The sequence below is a fragment of the Dromiciops gliroides genome, chromosome 1, assembly GCF_019393635.1.
Source record: "Dromiciops gliroides isolate mDroGli1 chromosome 1, mDroGli1.pri, whole genome shotgun sequence".
Lineage (NCBI taxonomy): Eukaryota > Metazoa > Chordata > Mammalia > Microbiotheria > Microbiotheriidae > Dromiciops > Dromiciops gliroides.
In genome coordinates, this window is record NC_057861.1 from 142862906 (window position 1) to 142890713 (window position 27808).

Below are 27808 nucleotides of genomic sequence, written 5' to 3' on the forward strand. Positions count from 1 at the left end.
TAGTGCTAGTAGACATCCATGCTTTGCTCTTGATCTTATTGAAGGGTTTCTAACTTTTGTCTGTTGTATGTAGTGTTTGCTTTTTGATTTAGATCAAATGGTATTTTATATATTAAGAAAAGATGTTCATTATTCATATGATTTCTAGAGTTAAAAAAATTTGTTGAATTTTGTTAAAAGCTTTTTTAGCATCTATTAATGTCATACAGTTGCTAATATCATACAGTTGTTATTATTTATATTATTAACATGGTGACCCTGGGTTTTCCAAGGCTATGTATGCTACTAGGGAGGTAGGACCTAACAAACTGTGGGTGGTATGGATCCATTCTAACATGGGTTCAGTGATAGATTGTTTGTGATCTAGAGAGAGATAAACTAACCTAAGGTAGAAAAGGCTCATCACTATAATGACCACAGAGTGATTAATTTTTTTGATACAGAATCTATCAGACACAGTCTGCAGGAAAAGTTTGTTTTCTTTGTTGAGAGTGCACTCATGGAGTCAAAATCACAGAATGTAAATAAAGACATAAGATAGCATTAATAATAGTTCACATTTTAAAGTTTATAAAAGTATTCCTCACAACAACCCAGTGAGATAGTATTTTAAGTATTGTTTCAGTTTCTCCAATTAAAAAAAATAAGCACGACTTCCTGGGCAGAGCCAAGATGGTGGAGGATAGGCAGTGACTCCTTGTAACTCTACCCCAGATCTCTTCAAATCCCTTCAAATAATGCCATAAGACAATACCTGGAGCAGCAGAATGCCGAAAAGGATGGGGTGAGATTATTTTACAGCCAAAGACAGTTTAGAAGGTTGACAGGAGGGATCTGCTGTGATGGGGCGGGAGTGGAACCCAATCCCAAGGTTGAGCTGACACGGATCCAGCCCCAGGCAGGTTGCACCAGAGAAAGAGACCTCTGGAGCCTGCAGTGTCTTCTGGAACTAAGCTCACGTTCTGGTGAGAGGACTGAGTTGTTGGCTAGGGGTAGGTTACAGGGGTCTGTGCTGGCTCTGAGGCAGAACTATGTTGTTTTACCCCTGCTTGGAACCAGGAATCAGCCTTGAGTGGTGGTGGCCAGGAGGGAGAGGGGCACAGGCTCACTAGAGCTATCTACATAGTGAAACAAAAATTTTGTTTTCTCGTTGAAGAGCAAGTAGGCCTGGAGTTATTTTCAGACCAGAGCACAGGCCAGGTGAGTACATAATGTGCCTCTCCTTAAACTGTATCACCTGGGACTCCCTGAAACTTGGGACGGTGCAGATTGGAAGCAGTGCCCCACTTTAAGAAGGAGTTAAAAGTCAAGTAAAAGATGGGCAAGATGAGCAGACAGAAAGAGGCAGACCATAGAAAGTTTCTTTAGTGACAAGGAAGATTGAGGTGCACCCTCAGAAGAGGATAGCAATGTCAGGGCTCCTACATCCAAAGCTTTCAAGAAAAATATGAATTGGTCTCAGGCCATAGAGGCACTCAAAAAAGATTTTGAAGATAAAGTAAGAGAGGTAGAGGAAAAAATGAGAGTGATGCAGGAAAGTCATGAGAAAAATGGAAAAGCTCTCTGAAGAAAATGATTGCCTGAGAATTAGGATTGAGCAAATGGAAGGTAGTGACTATGAGAAATCAAGACAAATCCAAATGAATAAAAAAATAGAGGACAATGTGAAATATCTTCTTGGAAAAATAGCTGACATGGAAAATAGATCCAGGAGAGATAATTTGAAAATCATTGGACTACTTGAAAACCATGATCAAAGCAAGAGCTTAGACATCATCTTTCAAGAGATTGTCAGGAAAAATTGCCTTGTTATTCTAGAAACATAAGGTAAAATAGAAATGGAAAGAATCCACTGATAACCCCCTGAAAGAGATCCCAAAAGGAAAACTCCCAAGAACATCATAGCCAAATTCCAGAGTTCCCGGGTCAAAGAGAAAATATTATAAGCAGCCAGAAAGAAACAGTTCAAGTACTATGAAGCCACAGTCAAGATAGCACAGGATCTATCAGCTTCTACATTAAAGGATCAGAGAGCATGGAATATGATATTCCAGAGGGCAAGGAATTGGGATTACAACCAAGAATCACCTACCCAGAAAAACTGAGTATAATATTTCAGGGGGGAAAATTGAACTTCATCAAAAAAGAGGATTTTCAGGTATTCTTGATGAAAAGATCTGAACTAAATAGAAAATTTGACTTTCAAATACAGACCCTGGAGGAGCACAAAAAGGTAAACTGGAAAAAGAAATCATGAGGGATGTTAAAAGGTTAAACTGTTTACATTCCTACATGGGAAGATGATGTGCCTAACTCATAAGAATTTTCTCAGTACTAGGGCAGATTATAGGAATAAATTTAGAGGGCACAGGTAGGAATTGATTATGAATGGTTGATATCTGTAAAGCTTATTTTTGTTTTGTTTAGAATTTTTTTTTTCTGGGTGGGGTGGTCGGGGTTGAGTAGCATGCCCAGTGTTGAGCAGTGTGTGGGGGTCTTGTGTCTGAGGCCTGTTTTGGGTTTGGGTCCTCCTGGGTCCAGGGTGGGTGCTTTGTCCACTGTGTCATCTAGCTGCCCCATGATGACATCTTTAGGGTAAAATTAAGGAGTGAGAGGATTACACTGGGTGGGGGCAGAGGGGAAGGGGAGAGGTAGAATGGGGTGAAATCTTACATGAAAGTAGCAGGAAAGGGTTTATGGAATAGAGGGGAGCAGCAGGGTAGTGAATGAGCCTTAAGCTCATCAGAATTGGCTCAAATACCTTAATCTCAGCAGAGTTGGCTCAAGGAGAGAACAACATACACACTCAACTGGATGGAGTAATCTATTTAACCCTGCCGGAGGGTAGGAGGGAAAGGGGATAAGGAGGGAGGGGTGAAAGAAGGGAGGGAAGATTGGGGGAGGGGGCAGTCAGAAGCAAAACACTTTGAGGAGGGATAGGGTGAAAGAAGATAGAAAATAGAGTAAATATCATGGGGGGTGGGAATAGGATGAAGGGAAACAGTTAACAATAGTAACTGAAAAAAATTTTGAAGCAGAGGCAAGAGTAATGTAGGATGATGATGAATATTGATGAATTGATGATGATGAGAATTGATTAAGGAGGATTGATTGTTGATGAGAACTGATCGATGATAATGAGTGTGGGGAACAATTTTTATTTGGGGAGTGTTAGCTAAGCGGCTCGCCGCAATATTGGGGCAAGGAAGGAGACCGGCAGCCTCCTTCAAAACAGAACAGCATTTATTTTAATAAAAACGAACTTAAAAAAACCCCACCAAAACCACAAACAGGATCAGTAGGATCAAGGAAAGGAAATAAACCTGAGAAACCTGAGAAAATACCACCACCCAGGAATCAGCTGAGAATACGCAGTAGAACACCTGTCCCCTTCCAGCTTCCACCTAGAATGTCCAATTCTCCTTTCCCAATCCCAGAAAGCCCCATACCGCCCCAGCCAATGGGATGGCCGCTCTGACAGTCACATGACTGCCCTCAGTAGGCTTCCAATCATTATAATTTTGCCAGGCCCACATAGGTGTCGGGAGTGGTGATGACAAGTCGTGATGATGTGAGGTGCCAGCGCCATGGCAACGGCTACAACCAGTGGGTGGAGCACTGTGTGGTTTGCAGAGTCCCAGGCCAGTGCGCACTGAGGCATAAAAACCTCAATTAACAATTAATTCTTGGGGCAGCTAGGTGGCTCAGTGGATAGAGCACTGGCCTTGGAGTCAGGAGTACCTGAGTTCAAATCCGGCCTCAGAGACTTAACACTAACTGTGTGATCCTGGGCAAGTCACTTAACCCCAATTGCCTCACTGAAAAAACAAAACAAAACAAAAAAACCAAACCAATTAATTCATTACATGAGGATTAATTGATCAAGATGAAGGTTTGATTGATGATGAAGATTGATTGATGATAAAACATATGGCACTTACTTTTCTGGGCTATTGTGAAGAAAATTCTTTGTCAAGTATAAGGTCCTATATAAATGTTATTTATTACTGTTGCAAGAATCAACCTCATGGGTTTATTTTAAGGAAATCTCTCTTTAAAGTACTATATAGGGGGCAGCTAGGTGGCACAGTGGATAAAGCACCAGTCCTGGATTCAGGACTCCCTGAGTTCAAATCTGGCCTCAGACACTTGACACTTAACTAGCTGTGTGACCCTGGGCAAGTCACTTAACCCTCATTGCCCTACCCCCCCCCCAAAAAAAAGTACTATATAAATGTAGTTTACTATAAAAAAAAATGATGAGCAGGATGCTATCAGAAAAATCCGGAAAGGCCTGTATGAGCTGATGCAACATGAAATGTACTATATACAAAATAATAGCAATACTGCAAGATGATCTGCTGTGAATGACTTGATTATTTTTTAGCAATGCAATGATACAAGAGAACTCTGAAGATCATATGAAAAATGCTCTCCATCTACAGAAAGAGAACTGATGGTGTCTTAATACAGATTGAAGCATGTTTTTTTTGTTAGTTCCTTTATCTGAAGTTTTGTTTTTGTCTGTTTTCTTTCACAACCTTGGCTAATGTAGAAATGTTTTGCATGACTGCTCATGTATAGCTTATATTGAATTGCTTGAGTTGTTGGGGGGGAGGGAGGGAGGAAGAGAATTTAGAACACAAAGTTTAAAAAAAATTGATGTAAAATTTATATTCATATGTAATTTGGGAAAAGTAAAATTCTAAATAGACATAAAACCAAAAAAAAAAATAAGCAAGTTCAAGCTCACACAAGTTAAAGGATCTATTCAGTCACATAGCTAGAAAGTCCTGTGTTTGTTCATTTGTGTCATGTTCTAGACTTAGCATCTCAAATGAATAAAAAAGTAGTGTCATTGGGGGCAGCTAGGTGGCACAGTGGATAGAGCACTGGCCCTGGATTCAGGAGGACCTGAGTTCAAATCCGGCCTCAGACACTTAACACTTACTAGCTGTGTGACCCTGGGCAAGTCACTTAACCCTCATTGCCCTGCAAAAAAAAAAAAAAAGTAGTGTCATGTAATAATAATATCTTGTATTCATATAGTGCTCTAAATTTTCCACAGTTTTTAAGTATACATTCTATAATATAATAGAAAGAACAGTGTATGAGGAATTAGGAGATTTGGACCTTAGTCACAGTGCTAGTGGTGAAATGTGACTTTCAGTGATGATATGTAACTGATCCTCAGGAAGTGGATCAAAATAGATCTCCTCAAAATCTCAGTTCAGAAAATTCTTTGAATGTTTATACTAGACCATTTTCTTAAAATTAAAAAAAAACCCCTTAAAGTATACCTTTACTGATATAAAAAGTTTGCAGGATTATTTTCTTTTTCATTTTTTTCCCCAAGGAGCAAAATAACTATGGGGTTTATACACTGGTAGTATTGAGTTGATTGTAGTAGAAGGCAGGGCAAAAACAATAGTCCAGTGAACAGAAAGGGATCATATGATCATAGATTTAGAGCTGGGAGAGATTTTGGAAATTATCTAGTACCTCCTTTCTTTTCACAGATGAGAAACTGAGGCATAGAGAAATTGTATGATTTGCCCAAAGTCACACAATTATCAAGTAACAGAACTAGGATTTGAACCAAGTCTTATGACTCCAGAGTGAGTTGCATTTTCACTTTACTACAGTTGAAGAGACTTCAGTTTAGGTTGGAAAAAAGTCAAGTAAGTGAGGAATTAACAGGCACAGTGGATTTAAGCAAATAGAACTGAAAACCCGAGGGAAGACTTATTTAAGGTGGCTGTGGGAAAGGAAGAGCTCACCTCTTCCATATATTCTCTAGCAACGATCTAAAAAGGACATCAGAATTAATAGTGATCAAGAATTCCTGAGAGAAACAGTAGCAGACTCATTCTTTCAGTCCAGGATTGCACAAAAAGGCTATGGGCACTGGAAAAGTGTTCTTGCTGGAGAAATCAGCCTGAACACAATTGGAAACAAGCTGAAAGCTTGATAACTCTTTGAAGCATTACAGAAACACCTGAAACCTTCATTGTTCTGCTTCACGTGGGCTAGGAGGTATGGTTGGGGAAGTTTGTTGAGAGAGCTCTGTATGTGGATGAGGAAGCCAAGAGAGCTCTGACTGGTGACATCTTTGGGAATCAAAATGCCATAACATTCTCACTGAGATGCTTCAGAGGGAAAAAAAGAGTTCAAGCATTAAAGAATAAGACACAACTAAGATCATGTAAGACTTGGTAGTAACTTCTATTGGGTGGAAAAACAATCTTAGAATATGAAATACTGAAAGGCAAAAGAGGTCTTACAAACCAAAAGGAGCTTACTCTGTGAGACTGAGTATAATCTAACAGGGAAATATTAAGGAATAGAAGACTTCAGGTATCCCTAATGAAAAGACTGGAGTTAAATAGACTCTTTGGAATTCAAACGTGGTAGTCAGGAGAAAAATGGAAAAGTAAATAAATTTGAATAATTAATTGTAAAGGGCCAAATAATGATAAAGTGCTCATATTTTAATGGGGGAGAGGATACACATGTTCCTTTAGAATGCAAATATTTTCTTTTTAAAAACAGTATTTTATTGTTTCCAATTACATGTACTGATAGTTTTCAACATTCATTTTTGTAAGATTTTGAGTTCCAAATTTTTCTCCCTTTTCTACCTCTACCATCCCCAAGATAGTAAGCAATCTGATATAGGTTATACAGTACAATCATATTGAACCACATTACCACATTAGTCATATTGTGAGAGAAGAATCAGAACAAAAGAGAAAAACCACAAGAAAGAAAAAACAATAAAAAAGTGAAAATAGTATGCTTTAATTTACGTTCAGACTCCATAGTTCTTTTTCTGGATATGGAGAGCATTTTCCATCAAGGTTCTGGGTTTTGTTTTAGATCATTGTATTGTTGAGAAGAACTAAGTTTGTCACAGCTGATCATCACACAATGCAGCTATTATTGTGTATGATATTCTCCTGATTCTGCTCATTTCACTCAGCATCAATTCATGTAAGTCCAGATTTTTCTGAAATCTGCCTGCTCATCATTTCCTACAGTACAATAATACTTCATTACATTCATTTACCACAGCTTGTTCAGCCATTCCTTGATTGATGGACATCCCTCAGTTTCTAGTTCTTTGCCACCACAAAAAGAGCAGCTATTTCCCCTTTTTATTCTCTCTTTGGGATATAGACCTATTAGTGGGATTACTGGGTCAGAGAGTATGCAATTTTATAGCCCTTTGGGTGTGGTTCCAAATTGCTCTCTAGAATGATTGGATCAATTCACAACTTCACCAACAATGCATTTGTGTTCCAGTTTTCCCACATCTTCTCCAACATTTATAATTTTCCTTTTTTCTCATATTAACCAATTGGATAGGTGTGAGGTGGTACCTCTGAGTAGTTTTAATTTTCATTTCTCTAATCAATAGTAATTGAGAACATTTTTTCATATGTAACTGCCTGTTCATATACTTTGACCATTTCTCAGTTGGGGAATGACTTGTATTTTATAAAGTTGATTCAGTTCTCTATGTATTTGAAAAATGAGCCCTTTTTTAGAAACACTGGCTATAAAAATTGTTTCCCAGCTTTCTGCTTTCTTTCTTGTTTTTTTTTTTAAGAGTTTTATTTGTTTGTTGGTTGGGTTTTTGCTTTTGTTTTTGTTTTTTGGTGGGGCAATGGGGGTTAAGTGACTTGCCCAGGGTCACACAGCTAGTAAGTGTCATGCGTCTGAGGCTGGCTTTGAACTCAGGTCCTTCCGAATCCAGGGCCAGTGTTTTATCCCCTGCACCACCTAGATGCCCCTCTGCTTTCTTTCTAATCTTGCTTGCATTGGTTTTGTTAGTGCAAACCCTTTTTTATTTAATGTAATCAAAACGATCCTTTAAAAAAATAATAATAAACGTTTTTATTTAAAGTTCTGAGTTCCAAATTCTATCCTTCCTTTCCTCCTTACCTTTACTCTTCCCTGAGGTGGTAAGCAATCAGAAATAGGTTATACATGTGCAATTATGTAAAACATTACCATAATAGTCATTTTGTATAGCAAAACTTGAATAAAAGAAAAAAATGAAAGAAAGTGAAAAATAACATGCTTCAGTCTGTGTTCAGTCAATATCAGTTTTTTCTTTGGAGGTAGATACTATGCTGTATCATTAGTCCTTTGGGATTATCTTGGATCACTGTATTGCTGAGAATAGTTGTCATTCATAATTCTTCACTGAACAATATTGCTGTCATGATGCACAACACTCTCCTGGTTCTGCTCACTTCCCTATACATCAGTTTATACAAGTCTTTCCAGGCCTCTCTGAAATTGTCCCATTTGTCATTTCTTATAGCACAATAATATTTCATCACAATCATATACCACAGTTTATTTAGCCATTCTCCAATTGATGGGCATTCCTTTGATTTGCAATCGTGAACCACCACAAAAAAGAGCTGCTATAGATATTTTTGTACAAATTGGTATTTTTCTTTTGGGGGGCTTTCTTTGGGGTATAAATCTAGTAGTGGTATTGCTGGATCAAAGGGTATGCAGAGCTTTATAGCCTTTTGAGCATAGTTCCAAATTGCTCCCCAGAATTGTTGGATCCATTCATAACTCTACCAACAATGGATAAGCACACCACATTTCCCATATCCCTATCGACATCCAGTATTTTCCTTTTTTGGTATATTTGCCATTCTGATAGGTATGAGGCAATACCTTAGAGTTCTATTAATTTGCATTTCTCTTATCAATAGTGATTCAGATCCTTTTTTCAAATGACTATAGATAGCTTCGATTTCTTTGTCTGAAAACTTCCTGTTCATATCCTTAGACTATTTATCGATTGAGGAATGGCTTGCATTTTTAGAAATTTGACTCAGTTCTTTATGTATTTGAGAAATATATTATATATTTGAGAAATATACTTGTTTCAAAAATGCTTTTCCAGTTTTCTGCTTTCCTTATAGTCTTGGTTACATTAGTTTTATTTGTGCAAAACCTTTTAAATTTTGTATAATCAAAATGATCTGTTTTACATTTTGTATTGCTCTCTGTCTTCTTTGATGCTAAGTTCTTCCTCTGTCCATAAATCTTACAGGTAAACTATTCCTTCCTCTTTTAATTTGCCTCTGGTATCACCCTTTATGTATAAATCATGTACGCATTTTGACCTTATTTTGGTATACAGTGTAAGACGTTGGTGTATACCTAGTTTCTGCCATAGTGTTTTTCAGTTTTCCCTGCAGTTTTTGTCAAATAGTGAGTTTTTATCCCAGAAGTTGGAGTCTTTGGGTTTATAAAGCAGTAGATTGGTATAGTCATTTACTGCTGTGTCATATGTGTGTAACCCATTCCACTAACCCGTCACTCTATTTCCTAGCCAGTACCAAATAGTTTTGATGGTTGCTGTTTTATAATATACTTTTAGATTTGGAACAGCCAGACCACCTTCCTTTACATTTTTTTTTCCATTAACTGCCTTGATGTTCTTGACCTTTTCTTCTTCTGGATGAATTTTGTTATTTTTTTCTAGCTCTATAAAATAATTTTTGGTAGTTTCATTTGTGTGGTACTGAATAAGTAAATTAATTTAGATAGAATTGTCATTTTTATTATATTAGCTCGGCTTACCCATGAGCAATTGATATTTTCCCATTTGTTTAGATATGATTTTACTTGTATGAAAGGTGTTTTATAATTGTGTTCTTGTAGTTCGTGGGTTTTTCTTGGCAGGTAGACTACTAAATATTTTATATTTTCTACAGTTATGTTAAATGGAATTTCTTTTTATATCTCTTGTTGCTGGACTTTGTTAGTCATGTGTAGAAATGCTGATGATTTATGTGGATTTATTTTATATACTGCAACTTTGCTAAAGTTGTTCATTGTTTCATGTAGTTTTTTAGTTGATTCTCTAGGATTCTTTACATATACAATCATATAATCTTCAAAAAGTGATAGTTTTGTTTCCTCCTTGCCTATTCTATTTCCTTCAATTTCTTTTCCCCTTATTGATAAAGCTTACCTTTCTAGTACAACTCTTTTTTGGGGGGGTGGGGTAGTGGGGGTTAAGTGACTTGTCCAGAGTCACACAGCTAGTAAGTGTCAAGTGTCTGAGGCCAGATTTGAACTTAGGTACTCCTGAATCCAGGACCGGTGCTTTATCCATTGCGCCACCTAGCCACCCCTCTAGTACAATATTGAAAAATAGTTGTGATAATGGGCATCCTTGATTCATCTCTGATTTTATTGGGAATCCATCTAACTTATCCCCATCAAATATAATGCTTGCTGATGGTTTTACATAGATACTGCTTATTATTTTAAGGAAAGCTCCATTTATTCCTTTGCTTTATAGTGTTTTAAATAGGAATGGGTGCTGTATTTTGTCAACAGCCTTTTCTGTATCTATTGAAATAATCATATGACTTTGGTTAGTTTTGTTATTGATGTGATCGACTATGTTGACCCCAGATCAAATCTAGACATGGTTATATATTAATTACATTGCTATCTCATTAATGTTTTAAAACAGTGTCTCTAACCTAACTCCTCAAAGCAAGATTTCAGTCTTCTTTCTCTGACTTTTTCATCTCTGTCTGCTACTTGGAATAGGATGTAGGATGTTTTTCTAAGTTAATAGTTAGCTGACAAGGATCAGGATCAACAGCTTCTGGATGAAATCTTCATACTTCTTTCAGGAGCACAGTAGTCTCATTATCCTGATTAGCTCCCTTAAAAAAAAATGAAAAACATATTGTCTTTGCCTTCCCATTATGGCATTACTGGCTACAGATAAGGAAGATAACAGACGACAAAGGAAATAATGAAAAACATAAGTCTATATAAAGTCTACTATAAATTGAGAAAAATTGCATTATGGCCACCTTTTGCATCAGCTAGCAGGTGAACAGGATATTTAAGAATAATTTCATGGACTTATTAGTAGAGTTTATAAGATGTATTTGTTATGCTATGCTTGATTTTTAAAATAAGGCAGATTAACCATCTATTTGATGGGAAAAATAAAGAATAGTGAGGGAAAAGGAAAGATTTGGGGATAATTTGCATCTTCCTATAATCATCATGATTAAAAGAAAAAAGTTTTTTAAATAAAGTTCTCTAATAAGAGTTTGTGGGGCAGCTAGGTGGCGCAGTGGATAGAGCAACGGCCCTGAATTCAGGAGAACCTGAGTTCAAATCCAACCTCAGATACTTGACACTTATTAGCTGTGTGACCCTGGGCAAGTCAGTTAACCCCAATTGCCTCACAAAACCAAAAACAAACAAACAAACAAGAGTTTGTTAAACGGGTGTCCTAGTTAGGACTTTTACAACATAAACGATTAAAGCCTATTTTTATTGGTTTTCAGCTAACTGAAGATGAAATTGCAACTATTCTTAAATCCACTTTGAAAGGACTTGAATATTTACACTTCATGAGAAAAATACATCGAGATATAAAGGCAGGAAACATTCTCCTCAACACAGAAGGGCATGCAAAATTAGCCGATTTTGGAGTGGCTGGGCAATTAACAGTAAGTACAATAGGGACTTTGGAAAAATAGAAGTTTGGCACACAATTATTTTCTTGTATCTGGGAATGATATCTTTGGAAATGGTTTGGATAAGACATTTTATACTGATATTATGACAATGACTCATTTCTATGGTGTTTTAAAGTTTATAATGCATCTTTTGAGATAGGAAATGTAAGTATTGCTATCTCCATTTTATGAATGAAGAAACTGAAGCTCAGAATGATTGTGACTAAATTTTGGTCAGGCCAATAGTAAGCATTGTAGCTGAGATTTAAACCTGGCTTTCTTGACCTCACCTTCAACCTTCTTTTTACCATATCACTTGCCTCTTGCTTATTCTGAAAGGATAAAAGAAGGTAAGTCTTAGAAAGAATGTTATAATTATTTTCAAATATTCAAAAGCTGCCATATTAAAGAATGATTAGACTTTACTTTTGAAACACCAGAGGTAGTTTTACTGACAGGTAGAAGGTATACAGAGATAGTTTTCAGCTAAAAAAAAACAAAACAAAACTTTTTTTTTTTCTGTTGTTAAAAGTGTTTAGGGCAGGGGTCTTCTGACCAGTTTTTGAGGCTGTTCTAGACATAATTAATGATTTGGATTGGGGGTTAGATTAAATAACCTCAAAGTTAATTTACAACTCTCTTATTTATTCCTATAATTATGGGATTTTAGAATTTCTTACATTAACTTTTCTTTTTATTGATTAATTCTATAGTTTTTTTGCTTTCAGTCTTATTAATTTCTCCTTTAATTTTTAGGATCTCTAGTTTAGTATCTAATTGGGGATTTCTAATTTGTTCTTTTTCTAGCTTTTTAAGTTGCATGTCCAATTCATTAATCTCCTCTTTCTCTTTTTTATTCACGTAAGCATTTAGAGCTATAAATTTTCCCCTAAGTACTGCTTTGGCTGCTTCCCATAGATTTTGGTATGCTGTCTCATTATTGTCATTCTCTTGGATATAGTTATTAATTGTTTCTATGATTTGTTGTTTGGCCCATTCATTCTTTAGAATGAAATTATTTAGTTTCCAATTGATTTTCATTCTACTTTTCCCTGGCTCTTTCTTACATGTAATTTTTATTGCATCATGATCTGAGAAGGATGCATTTACTATTTCTGCCTTTCTACATTTGACTATGATGTTTTTGTGCCCTAATACATGGTCAGTTTTTGAAAATGTGCCATGTACTGCTGAGAAAAAGGTATATTCCTTTCTGTCCCCATTCAATTTTCTCCAGACATCTATCATGTCTAAATTTTCTAGTAATCTATTCACCTCTTTCACTTCTTTCTTATTTATTTTTTGGCTAGATTTATCTAATTCTGAGAGGGGGAGATTCAGATCCCCTACTACTATACTATTACTGTCTAATTCCTCTTGTAACTCATTTAACTTCTCCTCTAAGAATTTGGATGCTATACCATTTGGCGCATACATATTTAATATTGATATTACTTCATTATCTTTAGTACCTTTTAGCAAGATGTAATTTCCTTCCTTATCTCTTTTAATGAGATCTATTTTTGCCTGCGCTTTGTCTGAGATAAGGATTGCTACCCCTGCTTTTTTTACTTTAGCTGAGGCATAATATATTCTGCTCCAGCTTTTTACTTTTACTCTGTGTGTATCTCTGTGCTTCAAATGTGTTTCTTGTTAACAGCATATTGTAGGATTCTGTTTTTTAATCCACTCTGCAATTCGCTTCTGTTTTATAGCAGAGTTCATCCCATTCACATTCACAGTTATTATTACTGACTATCTATTCCCCTCCATTCTATTTAACCCCTTTGTACTTTTCCCCCCTTCTTTCACCCTATTCCTCCTCACTGATGTTTTACTTCTTACCCCTGCCTCTCCCAATCCACCCTCCCTTTTTATCACCCCCCCTTTTCTTTACCCTTTTCTCCCTTGCTTTTGTCCTCCCTTCTATCAGTCCCCCCCTTTCCCTTCCCCTTTTGTTTCCCTAAAGAATGAGCTAAGTTTCTTTATCCCAATGAACGTATATGTTATTCCCTCTTTGAATCAAATCTAATGAGAGTAGGGTTGAAACAATGTTCACCCCTCCTTTCTTTCCCTCTATTGTAATAGATTTTTTTTTCACCTCTTCATATGATATAATTCACCCCATTCCACCTCCCCTTTCCTCTCCTCCCCATAGACTCCCTTTTTAACCCCTTAATTTTCTTTGTATCATCACATCAAAGACAATTTATATTTATACCCTCTGTGTAAAGTCCTTCTCTCTGCCCAAATACATTTACAGTTCTTAAGAGTTATGAGTATTATCTTCCCATGTAGGGATATAAACAGTTTAACCTAATTGAGTAACCTTTTTTTTTCCCCCTCTGTTTACCTTTTTAAACTTCTCTTGAGTCTTGTATGTTAAGATCGAATTTTCTATTCAGTTCTGGTCTTTTCATTAGGAATGATTGAAAGTCCCCAATGTCATTAAATGTCCATCTTTTCTTTAAATTGCTTCTTTCTGGCTGCTTGGAGTATTTTCTCTTTCACCTGATAATTCTGGAATTTGACTACAATATTCCTTGGAGTTTTCCTTTTGGGGTCTCTTTCAGGAGTTGATCGGTAGATTCTTTCAATGATGATTTTATCCTCTGATTCTATGATATCAGAGCAGTTCTCCTTAATAATTTCCTGGAATATGGTGTCTAGATTCTTTTTCTGGTCATGGCTTTCAGGCAGTCCAATGATTCTCAAATTGTCTCTCCTGGATCTGTTTTCCAGATCAGTTGTCTTTCCAATGAGGTATTTCACATTTTCTTCTATTTTTTCATTCTTTTGATTCTGCTTGACTGATTCCGGGTGTCTCATGGATTCCTTATCTTCCAACTGTCCAGTTTTAATTTTTAAGGCATTGTTTTCTTCAGTGAGATTATGCACCTTTTTTCTATTTGGCCAAATGAATTTTTTAAGGCATTGTTTTCTTCAGTGAAATTATGCACTTTTTTTTCCATTTGGCCAGATGAATTTTTTAAGGAATTGTTTTCTGCAGTCAATCTTCGTGCTTCCTTTTCCAAGCTGCTGATTCTTTTTTCATAGTTTTCTTGTTTTGCTTTGATTTCTGTCCCCATTTTTTCTTCTACCTCTCTCAATTGATTTTTGAAATCCTTTTTGAGCTCTTCCAGGAAGGCTTTTTGTTCTTGAGACCAATTCACCTTCCCTCGTGAGGCTTCACATGTAGGCAATTTGAGGGTATTGTCCTCATCTCAGTTTGCTTTGGCTTCTTCCCCATTGATATAGAAGCTCTCAATGGAGAGGGCTCTTTTTTGCTTCTTACTCATTATTGCAGCTTATTTATTTATTTTTTAAGTTGAGGTTTGCTCTGGGGGCACCAGGGTCCCTCTTTTGGGCTTCTTGTGCAGGGGTATAGGTGCTGTGTGACCGGCTTTTTACTCTGAGGCCTTTATAGTGTGTGCAGTTTGCCCCCCTGTACTTCCTGTCTAAGCGCGCTACGTCAGTGTGCCTGGTCTCGCCTATCCTGTTCGTGGCCCTACAGCTGGCAACTTGCCCTCTCGGCTGGTGCAGGTAGGTTTTTCCACTGTCCTTCTTGGCCACTAGATTTTTGAGCCAGGTTCCAGGGGCCTCAGTTGTTCGGCTGTGGCCTGCAGCTCCTGCTGACTTGCCCCGACCCTGGGCCTCCCTTTTGCCCGAGTCAGACCGACCTTTTCCTGAAGTCTTCTAAATTATCTCTGGTTGGAAGACTGTGTCTCTCTGTCTCTTTGCAGGTTCTGTAGTTTCAGAATCTGGCCAGAGGCTTGATTTAATGTTCTTTTTGAGGGAACAGGAGAGCTCAGGCAGCTTGCTGTTTCCTCTCTGCCATCTTGGCTCTGCCAAACTTTTCTTTTTAAATAGATATAAAATGCTATTTGCAGGAGTTAGGAACCAAGAATAAATTATGATGTCTTGCTTCAGTGTCTATAAGCCTTGGGCAAACAAATATTGATCAAGCTTTATCACAACTTTATCTGAAACAAGAGAACACCAAGTTTAATTTTTTTTTTAAGGGAAAAAACCCACAATCCTTGCGTTCCTACCTCTCTTATTTGCTTTGTTCTTTTTCTTTCTTTTTTTCATGTTAGGAAATCCACACTTAGTGACTATGACATCATTATTTTGTTATTCAGATGCTTAAATGCTCTAGAAAAGAAACACATATGATTATCATTTCCATAACCTTTGTTAGTTATACTGTCATCATTTTGGGTTATAGTTTAACTTAGCTTCTTCTACAACAACCACATATGTGAAGCGGTGCTTTATTTCAGGATTAACCATTTTAGGTTATCATCAGAAGATGTGGAAAGAATACTGGCTTAAGAGTCACAATGTGGAATTTAAATTTTGACTCTTGTTCTTATGGTTTGCTTGCCTTTGGGCAAGTGACTTTACTTCTGTGGGTCTTGGTTGACTTATCTGTAAAATAAGGGTTTGGAGGAGATGACCTTAAAGGTCCCTTCTACCTCTAAATCTTAGTCTCTGACATAGTTGTGAAGATCAGTATGATGAATGGTTAATTTCAGGCACAAATTATGGCATTTAAATGAATGTGCTTGGATACAAGCATATATTGTGCCATGCTATACAAATTCTAATCATTTTTATGTAATGCTATTATAGGATACAATGGCAAAACGCAATACTGTTATTGGAACTCCTTTTTGGATGGCTCCTGAAGTAATACAAGAAATTGGTTATAACTGTGTGGCAGACATCTGGTCCCTTGGTATCACATCTATAGAAATGGCTGAAGGAAAACCACCTTATGCTGATATACATCCAATGAGGGTAAGATATGCTGGCTTAGTAAAATGTTAATGTTATATGTTATAGTTTTGTAATGTCTCTCTATGTTTCAGAGGAGAAGAAAGGCATAAATTGCTCTTAATTAGAAGGTTTTTTTGAACAAGTAGAAAATACTTTAATACTTTTTTATGGACTATTAGTAATTCAATTCCTTGGCTATATTCCTTCCCTTTTCATCTTCCCTCCAATTTTAAGAATAGTCAAGGTTAATAGTTTAATGCTTCCTTGCCTAATTCTTTTTATATCTCTCCTTTCCCAAGGACTGAATGAACTGAAATACTTATTTTCCTTTATTTTTAAATATCAAGCATGAGGAGCTTATCAAAGTATGACAGACATACAGTTAAGTCAAAAGTTTATAGTTTTGTTAGGGACTTTAAAGATATCAAGCCCAATTAACTAAATTTTTTTATAGATGAAGAAATTGAGACTCAACATGATATAGGTGCTGAGTGACAGTTTGGGGCCTAGAACCCTGGTCTTCTGACCTTTCAGCCTAGTATTCTTTCTACTACAGCATGTATCCTGTCATTTCTTGATCGATGAATATAAAGATGGAAAAATTAGCAAGTGAGAAGAATTCATTTTTGTAATCTCGACTTCTTTCTATGTTTCCTATTTTAGTTTTCCTTGGCTTCTTAATACTGAAAGTAGATTATGGTTACTGCCAATGAACAGGACAAAACTCCTGTGTGTATTTGGGGATTTGTTTCAGGTTGTAGTACTTTGTAAACCCTTTTGTGGAGATGCTAGAGCAGTAGTTTGGGAATGTAGCCTTCTTTTCTTTTTTAAATCTGAAACTTGAAAGGAAAGGAAATTCTTATTGTAAATATCCTTTTTTCAATAGCTTTGCAAAAAACCTTTTCTTTCCTTTCTCCATGTCTTTTACAAATATTAGTATGTGCACTGTCATTCACTTTGCTGTATGATTTTGGCAAAGTCTCAACCTTTTTTGGCCTCATTTTCCTTAATAAATTCAAGGACTTAGATTAGATTTCTTTTCAAGTCCCTTTTCCTTGTGAAACCTCCATTATAATTCTTTGCTTAAAGTTTTTTGAAAAAGACAACATGTTTTTCTTGGGAAGAATTTTTAGGAGATATAGATTCTAACTAATTAAACTATCATATATCTAAATTGGGGTGACTATTCTTTATTCAGTGGTGGTGGGATGGTGGTGGAGGGAGTGAGGCTCTCAGCAGATGAATAGAAGTTATAATGAGTGGTGGGTCCAGGATCTTGATGTTCTAATAGATATTTCTAAAGTAAGGTGACTGTTTAAAGTGGAGAAAAAAGAGAAATTGTACAAGATATTAAAAAATTTCTTGTAGTTTCTTTATCATCCCTATAAACAACAAAATTTACTTTATATAACAACTAGGCTTATTTCTGTGGGCACTGCTTATCAAGAAAACAAGAATTGCTTTCTTTATTCCATAACAAAATTGTGTAACCTATTGTCTGAGACTAATTGTAGTTTGTATGCCTTGTATTTTTAAGTATGATGAGTGTTACCAAAGTACTAAAGCATAAGTGTTGAAATATTTTTTTCATGTATTTGGATATCTTAATTTATATTAAGCAAGAATATTTATCCTTGTGAGCTTGTTGCCCTCTAGTGGCTCTAGTTGCTTTAAAAAAAAGAGAAAATAGGAAGAAGAAAGTCTGTATGTTGGGGGTGGGCTGAGGAGGATGGCATCAGTTAGATGGCTGTAGTAGATAGGATGGATTAGAAGGAGCCATATGGGAATAGAATACATGAGAGGAATAAAAAAGGACAGAGCTGCAGAAAAGAAAGACATGACATGAATAGGATTGATTAAACAAGAAATGTGATATTAAACCTTTCATCAGTTAGATTTCATTGACTATAGCCAGGAAAATAGTATTGTGCAAATATTCCCAATCCCTAGAGCAGATAGCTTTATTATAGTCTTTTTTATTATTTTACTAGGAAAGTAATTTCTTTGAATTACTCAGAACTAATTAAGAAGCCCCTCCCTGCCTTTGACCATAGAAGGGACATTTATGGCAAAAAAAAAAGAACCCTCAAAAAATAAAACATTATTTTTTGTGACATAATGATGATTCTCTCTCCTCCCTTTCCTCCCCTCCTCCAGCCTGATTCAGTTGTACTTGAAGTCTTTCCTATCTAGCAATCTCTGAAAGATATTTTCAGAAACTCAGAATCGGAAAGGACTATAGAGGCCATTCAGTCCAACTTTTTTTCTTGAGGGGTGTGGGAAAAGGGAGGCTAGTCCTGTGACTTCATTGGTGTAACAAATTCCCTGTTATTACTTGTAAGGAAACTTCATTTAGCAATGCATATTGGCACTCCTTCTATAATTTATAGCCTTTGGGAATTGCTTTGGGCAGTGAGAGGCTAAGTCATTTGCCCAGGGTCACACAGCCAGTATATATCAGAAGTGGAAGTTAAACTTAGGTCTTCCTCACTCCGAGACCACCTTTCTGTCTGCTATGCCATAATACCTCTGGTCAGACAAATACCTCAGTAAATATTTTCTACAAGTGGAAACCTAGTTGCCACCCGTCAGTTTAAAAATCCCCATCCACTTTTGGATAGTTCTGATTGTTAGGAAGTTGTTACTTACAAGCAGAAATCTGTGTCTTTGCAGTCTTTATCCATTGCTCTAGTTCTGCCTTCTGAGAACAAGCAGAAGCAACCAATTCAAAAAGTATTTATTAAGCACCTGCAATGTACAAGGGCACTGTGCTCGATGCTGGAGACATAAAGATAAAGACAAAATAGTTCCTGCCCTCATGGAGCTTCTGTTTTATTTGGCGGCAATATAATATGTACACAGATGAATAAGTGCAAGACAGTTTGAAGAAAAAGAGAGCATTAAAAGTGTAATAGCAGGAAAGACTTTGATTAGTAAATGGTACCGGAATTCCCATGAAGCTAGGGACCTTCTAAGAGAAAGAAGTGAGGAGAGAAGGCATTCCAGGCATGGGGAATAGCCTGTGTAAAGACACAGAGGCATTCCTCCTCCTCTTCCTCTCTCTCCCCTCTTCCTCCTCCAACACATCCTCCATTTATATAGCACCTTAAGGTTTGCAAAGCCCTTTGCATATGTTAAGCTCATATTTATAAGTGGTTTTAAGATTTTCATTGATCTCCATTGATTCTCACAGCAAACCTGTGAGATAAGAGGCTCTTATCATCCCCATTTCACAGGTGATGAACTGAAGTTGACAGAGGTTAAGTGACTTGCCCAAGGTTACTCAGCTAGGCAGTATCCGAGGTGGGATTTAAACTCAGACCTTCCTGGCTCCAAGCCCAGTGCTCTTACTGCACCATTCCAGTTCTCTATCCATTAGGCTAAGCTAACTCATATGGCAAGCCTGTCAAGTATAGGAGATGAGTAATAGGCCAGTTTGGTTAGAATGTAGACTGAATGCAGGGAATAGTAATATGAGGTAAGTCTGGAAAGATAGGTAAGGAAATAAATCTGAAATACTTGGTTGTAGACTGTTAGAATCTTGACTAAGGAGTTCCTATTTTATTTTAGAGTTAGTTGTGGGGCACTCAAGATTTTTGACCAGGGTAGTGACAAGTCAGATTTGTACCTTAATATTTGGCAGTTATGTGAAGGATAGATGGGAGATGAGAGACTAAAAACAGGGAGACTAATTAGGAGTTTATTGTAATAGTTCTACGTAAGAGCTGATGAGAGCCTCAGGTAGGGTGCATTGGCTGGTTTTGTGAGTGAAAAGAAACTGGATGAATAGGGGATTTTTGTGGAGGGAGGATCAATAAGCTTTGGATACTTAGTGGGGGAACAAGAAGAGGCAGGGATGCCAGTTTGGTGAATGAAAAGATGCTTGTGCCCTGAATAGAAATAGGTAAGTTTGGAGAAAGAGTGGGTTATGGGGTGTAATGTGAAATAAAGCTGGAAACAGAATTTGGAGTCAGATTGTATTCTGTTTTGGATATGAGTTTGAGAGTAGAAAAGTTAAAAAGGTGGGTATATAGAAAGCTATATGTAGTTATAACATTGTCAGAAAGTGGCTTTTGGAAAGATCAGTCGTGAGGGGAAAGAGACCTTCACTCTGAGAAAGTTAATTTTTTTCAATTTTGGAGTGAGTCTTGGCACAGAGCTTACTTGGATAAAAATTGGAGGGGAGAGACCAATAGACACATTTTCCTCCCCTATGAACAACTGGGCCCTTGGTCTTTCTATTTTGACCTTCAGACAGAATCAGGGATCTTTCAGCTCCTCTGTACCTCTCCTCTCTGCCTTTCACATTTTCTTCAGGAATTGATAATCAAATCATATTATCATTGTTACTCTAAAAGGTATGCTGCTTGTTGTTCAATATCTCTACTTAGAATACCAGGGTATTATTTTAGTTTGGCTGTTTAAGCAGAAAGCTCTTTGCTTTGGCTGCCATTCCTCTTTTCTTCTTACATATCCATGTTAGCTCTTTCCTTGCTATGCTTTATCTCACTATATTATACCTCTCCTTTTTTTGTGATCTCTTTAAGCTGTATTCTACTGTTAACAAATTGTCCTTTGTATTAGACCTGGACCTTTCCTCTGGAAATCATTTTGCATATATTTAGTATCTAATTTTATTTATACATGTTGTTTCTCCCAAATAGAATAAGTTTTTTGAGGGCAGGAGCTGTTTCATTTATTATTTTATATCCTTATCACCTAGCACAGTGCCTGGCACATAGTACATACTTAAATGTTTATTGAACTGGACCTTGCTCTGACCTGGTTTCCCTGCAGTGAATAATTGCATATTTTTGTTTTCGTTCTTTTATCTTGGAGGGGTTTTGGAAGCACTCAGAATCCTTAAATACAGTTTAACATGTCTTTGACGACAATATAAATTGAATATTACACAATTTAGTACTTAATTTGATGTATAATTTCATATTGTCTACTTTGTGTATTTTAGACTACTTCTCTGTGTACATATTGTTTCCTCTGAAATAGAATGTTAACTTCCTTTAGGGCAGAGGATATTACTTTTTTTTGCCTTTGTACTCCTAGCATTTAGCATGGTATCTAGTACTTAATAAATAATCAGTAATGATTGTTGAATGAATCTGCCTAAAGATGATAATTGAGACTAAGGGAACTGATAAGCTCATACAAAAGAGAGAAGAGAAAAGGTTCCAGGACAGAGTTTCAAGGGATGCTCTTTGTGAGTAGGAGACTTGAGAAGGAACAGTCAGATGTATGGACGAACCATGGGAGCCTAGAGATGAGATGATCAACAGTATCAAAAGCTTTAGAGAGGAGCATAGGATGAAAACTGCAAAAAAGCCATTAGTTTTAGCTTCTGAGATCAGTGGTAACCTTGGAAAAAGCAGTTTCACGTGAAAAGGAATGAGAAAGAAGGTTGCAAGAGTTTGAGAACTCAGTAGGATGTGAAAAAATGGAGGCAGGAAATTTAAATGAATGTTTCTAGAAGGTTGGTTGTGAATGGGAGAAGAAATCCAGATTGCTTGAGTCAAGGTCTCTAGGGCAATCCCTTAGTTACTTGAAATCATTTTACAAGTATTTATTAAGCACTCACTCTTTGCCATGCATCATGCTGTTTGCTGGGGGAAAAAAGAAAGCAGAAATATAGTTCCTGCTCTCAAGGAGTTTCCATTCTAATATAGCAGAAAAAAATGTAAACAAGTATGTATGAATAGTAATTTCAGAAGGAAATAACAGGGCCCCTCTTACATATTCTTCCTGCCTCTAGAATAAACATCTTTGTGTGATATTATCTCTAACCTCTTCCCTATGCTAGTTTTCTTCCTCTGAATGTGTTCGTTTGTCATTCTCTTCCTGAAATATGGTGCCTACAAGTGTACAGAATTGCCTACCCTTTGATATCTTTTTGGGTCCTAACTTTGTCATAAATGTTTTTAGTAATCTCTTTTTACTTTGTTTTTATTGTAGACTTGATAAATATCTATATATGCTTTATGTCAGTAGTTTTGAGAAGCTCTACCTATTCCTATGCTCTCTAGTGTTTTTAATAGGAATGAGTGTTGTATTTTGTCAAATGCTTTCTCTGCATCTATTGAGATAGTCATATAATTTGGGTTAGTTTTGTTGTTGATGTGGTTGATTATATTAATAGTTTTTCTAATGTTGAACCAGCCTTGCATTCCTGGTATAAATCCCACCTGGTCGTAGTGTATTATCCTGGTGATCACTTGCTGCAGTCTCCTTGCTAATATTTTATTTAAGATTTTTGCATTGATATTCATTAGGGAAATTGGTCTGTAATTTTCTTTCTCTGTTTTGGTTCTGCCTGGTTTAGGTATCAACACCATATTTGTGTCATAAAAGGAGTTTGGTAGGACTCCTTCACCTGTTTCCCAAATAGTTTGTATAGTATTGGAATTGCTCTTTAAATGTTTGGTAGAATTCACTTGTAAACCCATCTGGTCCTGGAGATTTTTTCTTAGGGAGTTCATTGATGACTTGTTCAATTTCTTTTTCTGAAATGGGCCTATTTAAGGATTTTATTTCCTCTTCAGTTAACTTGGGAAATTTGTATTTTTGTCAATATTCACCCATTTCATTTAAATTGTCAAATTTATTGGCATACAGTTGGGCAAAATAGCTCCTAATTATTGCTTTAATTTCCACTTCATTGGTAGTGAAATCACCCCTTTCATTTTTGATACTGGTAATTTGGTTTTCTTCTTTCTTTTTTTTAATCAAATTAACCAAAGGCTTATCTATTTTATTGGTTTTTTCATAGAACCAACTCTTAGTTTTATTGATTAGTTCTATAGTTTTCTTGCTTTCAATTTTATTAATTTCTCCTTTGATTTTCAGGATTTCTAATTGAGTATTTAGTTGGGGATTTTTAATTTGTTCTTTTTCTAGCTTTTTTAGTTGCATGCCCAACTCATTGATCTCCTCTTTCTCTTTTTTGTTCATGTAAGCATTTAGAGATATCAAATTTCCCCTAAGCACTGCTTTGGCTGCATGCCATAGATTTTGGTATGTTTCATTATTGTCATTCTCTTGGATGAAGTTATTGATTGTTTCTATGATTTGTTGTTTGACCCACTCATTCTTTAGGATGAGATTGTTTAGTTTCCAATTAATTTTCAGTCTACCTTTCCATGGCTCTTTATTACATATAATTTTTATTGCATCATAATCTGAGGAGGATAGATTTACTATTTCTGCCTTTCTATATTTGACTATGAGGTTTTTGTGCCCCCATACATGGTCAATTTTTGAGTATGTGCCATGTACTGCTGAGGAGGTATATTCCTTTCTATCCCCATTCAGTTTTCTCCAGATGTCTATCATATTTAAGTTTTCTAATATTCTATTCACCTCTTTAACTTCTTTCTTATTTATTTTGCAGTTAGATTTATCTAATTCTGAGAGGGGTAGATTCAGATCCCCCCTAGTATAGTTTTGCTGTCTATTTCCTCTCATAACTCATTTAACTTCTCCCCTAAGAATTTGGATGCTATTCCACTTGGTGCATGCATGTTTATATTTATATGTTTGATATTACTTCATTATCAATAGTACCTTTTAGCAAGATGTAGTTTCCTTCCTTATCTCTTTCAATTAGATCTATTTTTGCTTTTGCTTTGTCTGAGATAAGAACTGCTACCCCTGCTTTTTTGATGTCAGCTGAAGCATAATATATTTTGCTCCAACCTTTATTCTGTGTGTATCTCTGCTTCAAAAGTGTTTCTTGTAAACAACATATTGTAGGATTCTGATTTTTAATCCACTCTGTTATTCATTTCCATTTTATGGGAGAGTTCATCCCATTCACAGTTAAAATTATTAACTATTTATCTCCCTCCATCTTCTTTTCAAAGCAGTATTATCTTCTCTCATATGGACACAAGCAGTTTAACATCATTGAACAACCTTCCTCCCCCTCCCCTTGTTTACCTCATTTTTCTCTAGAATCTTGTATTTGGAGATCAAATTTTCTGTTCAGTTCTTGTCTTTTTCTCAGGAAGCTTTGGAAAGTCCCCTAATTTATTGAATGTCCATCTTTTCCTCTGAAAGAGGATGCTCAGTTTTGCTGGGTAGTTGATCATAGGTTGTAATCCAAGCTCCTTTGCCTTCCTGAATATTATGTGCTAGGCCCTGTGATCCTTTAATGTTGAAGCTGCCAGGTCCTGTGCAATCCTGACTGTGGCTCCATTATATTTAAATGGTTTCTTTCTGGCTGCTTGGAGTATTTTCTCCTTCACCTGATAATTCTGGAGTGTGGCTACAATATTCCTTGAAGTTCTCCTTTTGGGGTCTCTTTCAGCAGGTGATCAGTGGATTCTTTCAATGATGATTTTATCCTCTGATTCTACAATTTTAGGGTAGTTCTCCTTGACAATTTCCTGGAATATGGTGTCTAGACTCTTTTCTTGATCCTAGCTTTCAGGTAGTCCAATAATTCTCAGATTATCTCTCCTGGTTCTGTTTTCTAGGTCATTTGTTTTTCCAATGAGGTATTACACATTTTCTTCTATTTTTTCAATCTTTTGATTCTTCTGGGCAGATTCTTGTTGTCTCATGGAGTTATTAGCTTCCATCTGCTCAATTTAAATTTTAAGGCCTTATTTTCCACAGTAATCTTTTGCACTTCTTTTTCCATTTGGTCAATTTTTTCTCTCATTTGGCCAATTGTATTTTTTAAGGAATTGTTTTCCTCAGTCAATTTTTGTGCTTCTTTTTGCAGTGTAACTCTCATTTCTTTTTCCATTTTTTTTTGTTTTTAAAAGCCTTTTTGAGCTCTTCAAAGAAGGCTTTTTGGTCTTGAGACAAGATCATCTTCCCACTTGAGTCTTCACTTGTAGGCGTTTTGACCAACTCATCTGAGTTTGAATTTTGGTATTCCTTTTCACCACAGAAGTTGTCAATGGTAAGGGTCCTTTTTTGTTACTTGTTCGTGTTGTAGGCTATTTTTAAACTTATAAAGTTGAAGTCTGCTCCTGGGGTACAGGGTTCACTGTTACAAGCTTCTTACTGCTCTCAGCTGCACCACTCTCAGCTGTGGGCAAGTTGTAGCAGTGTCAAGCTGCCCACTGAGCTGAGCTTTGCTGAGGTGAGCTGCCAGCTGAGATGAGTAGTGTTGAGTCTCCCTCCCCTTTCACCCAGATGAGACAGATCTTTCCTGAAGTCTTCTGAATTATCTCAAGTAGCAGGATTGTGTCTCCCTTTTTGTAGGTTCTTTAGTTCTGGAATCTGTTTAGAGGCTTGATTTAATGTTGTTTTTGAGGGAAATATGGGAGAGCTCAGGCAAGTTCCTAGCTTTTCTCTGCCATCTTTCAGTAAAGTTTTGAATACCACAGGTATAAGGATAAATCCTTGGGCCAGTTTACTAGACTTCTTTTCATTGTGACATTGACCTACTCTCTGGATCTGGTCTTCAAGCAATTCTGAATGCACATAACTATTCTGATACTTTGTTCAAATATATGGATACTAATACTACAGCATTCCCATGGCTTTATCTGCCTAGTAATTGTCAAAAAATGAAATGAAATGAGTCTGGTAAGACCAGCAACTTTAATTTGCTATTGGTGATGGCCACTTGCCTTTCTAAATGCTTACACATTTTTTTTTTTTGGTAGGGCAGTTGGGGTTAAGTGACTTGCCCAGGGTCACACAGCTAGTGCATGTGAAGTGCCTGAGGCTTAATTTGAACTCAGGACCTCCTGAATCTAGGGCCAGTGCTCTAATCCACTATGCCACCTAGATGCCCCACATCATTCTTTTAATAATAATAAGTTCTAGAACTTTTTTAGGAATCAGTCAAGAAGCATGTATTAAGCATTTACTGTTTTCCATGTACTGTGCCAAGCAAAGTCAGTCTCCCTAGCCTAACATTTTTAGACTGCATTCTTTTTACAATTTAAAAAAAATGGAGGCATTTGTCCTTCTCTAATCTAATAGCATCTCCTCTTTCTCTATGCTTTTTCACAATAAAGACTCAGCAATCAGCCTTGCTGTTTGTCCCCCTAGTACCTTACTACTTAGTTCTTTGTCATAGTGTTTTGAAGGGCACTGTAACGATTGGAATAACGCCACCTGCTGGAGACTTACTGTAGAAGAGTTCTGCCCATGAAGCGAAGGTCTTTGAGGGCAAGACTAGGAGTCTTTTCTTTGGCGTCAGGAAGTGACGTGGGCTAGTGGGAGGAGGAAGGAAGAGACTGGCGCTCGGTCTCAGGCTCTTTCCTCTGGACTCTGGTGGAGAGTGGAGCTAGAAATGTGCTCTCCCTTTAATAGATAGGAATCTAGGCCTTTCTCTCTCTTTACCAAATTCTTATTCTCCTTAATAAATGCTTAAAAGTCTAACTCTTGCTAAAGCTTATAATTTATTGGTGACCACTCATTAGATATTTTAGACAGTTTAGCTAGAATTTTAGCCCTTAACAGCACTTAGGTGCTTTTTTTTTTTTTTACTATCTCGTTATTTATTTAAATTTTGTTAATCACTTCTAGTACAAAGGGCACTCTTTTACAAAGAACAGAAACAAATATAGTTAGTTGATTCTGCCTTCTCTCTCTCATCTATTATTATTGAATTATCCACGATGAGTAATAGTCCTCCCCTCCTTTTTTTAATGTTTCTTTTGCTGCCAGCAGCTAACACCTGTCCCGTACTTCTCAATTTGGTTGTTTTTATCAGTCATGGCCAGGTTTTAGCTTCTTCTAAACTTTAGTATTTGGGTCATTCTTAGAAGATCATCTCTTCTTTTGTATTTGTTACCTGCCTTTTAAAAAAAAGCTTTTATTTTCCATAATTGTATTTATAATGAGTTCATTTTTTGCCGTTTCCTATGGAACCATATGTTCAGACTGCTTTTTCTTTCTTATTGGAATGACTTATATGTTTGTCTTCAGAATATTATCCTCAGAAACTTCCCCTCTCTTGGGCCAAATTCCCATGTACATTTTAAGGGTATTGGTCACTACTTATTCTTTATTTGAAACCTTTTAAATTGCTGTCCCTAAATCTAAATTGTTCATTTCCTCTTGTCACTGATGGATTCTAAGATGGAGTGGTTACTTCCTCCAAAGTTTCTTATTTTTATTCTATTTCAGTAAACACTTACTCTTTCCTCCACCTTGTGAAAAATGAAAATTTACTGTACTGGACTAGCAACAGTCATGTTTGTACTATAGTGGTTATCATTGTTAATAAGGAGATAATTATTCTGACAATTATTTTTTCAAATATAGAATACAGACTGTTGAAGTAGCTCTACACTTCTCTTAATTATCCACCATAATAGAGCACAGAGCAGCAAATACAGAAGAAATGTACAGAATCACAGACGTTTAGAAACCTCAATAATTTTCCTAAAGTGCAGGTCTGACCATGTGGAACTTTCCCACTTTCCAAATTCAGTAAACTCCAGTGCCTCCCTAGTCCCTTTAGAATAAAATCTATTTCCTGTTTGTCATGAATAATCCTTTACCACCAG

The 27808-nt window shown here is 36.5% G+C and overlaps 1 protein-coding gene across 1 annotated transcript in view; it reads left to right on the top strand.

Moving 5' to 3' along the window:
• STK3 (serine/threonine kinase 3) overlaps positions 1–27808 on the top strand; it is a 465914-nt gene that overhangs the window by 137025 nt on the left and 301081 nt on the right. Inside the window, exons 5-6 of the mRNA XM_043968349.1 lie at positions 11361–11525; positions 16170–16337. Coding sequence (XP_043824284.1) covers positions 11361–11525; positions 16170–16337 — 333 coding nt within the window. The remainder of the gene's footprint in view (positions 1–11360; positions 11526–16169; positions 16338–27808) is intronic.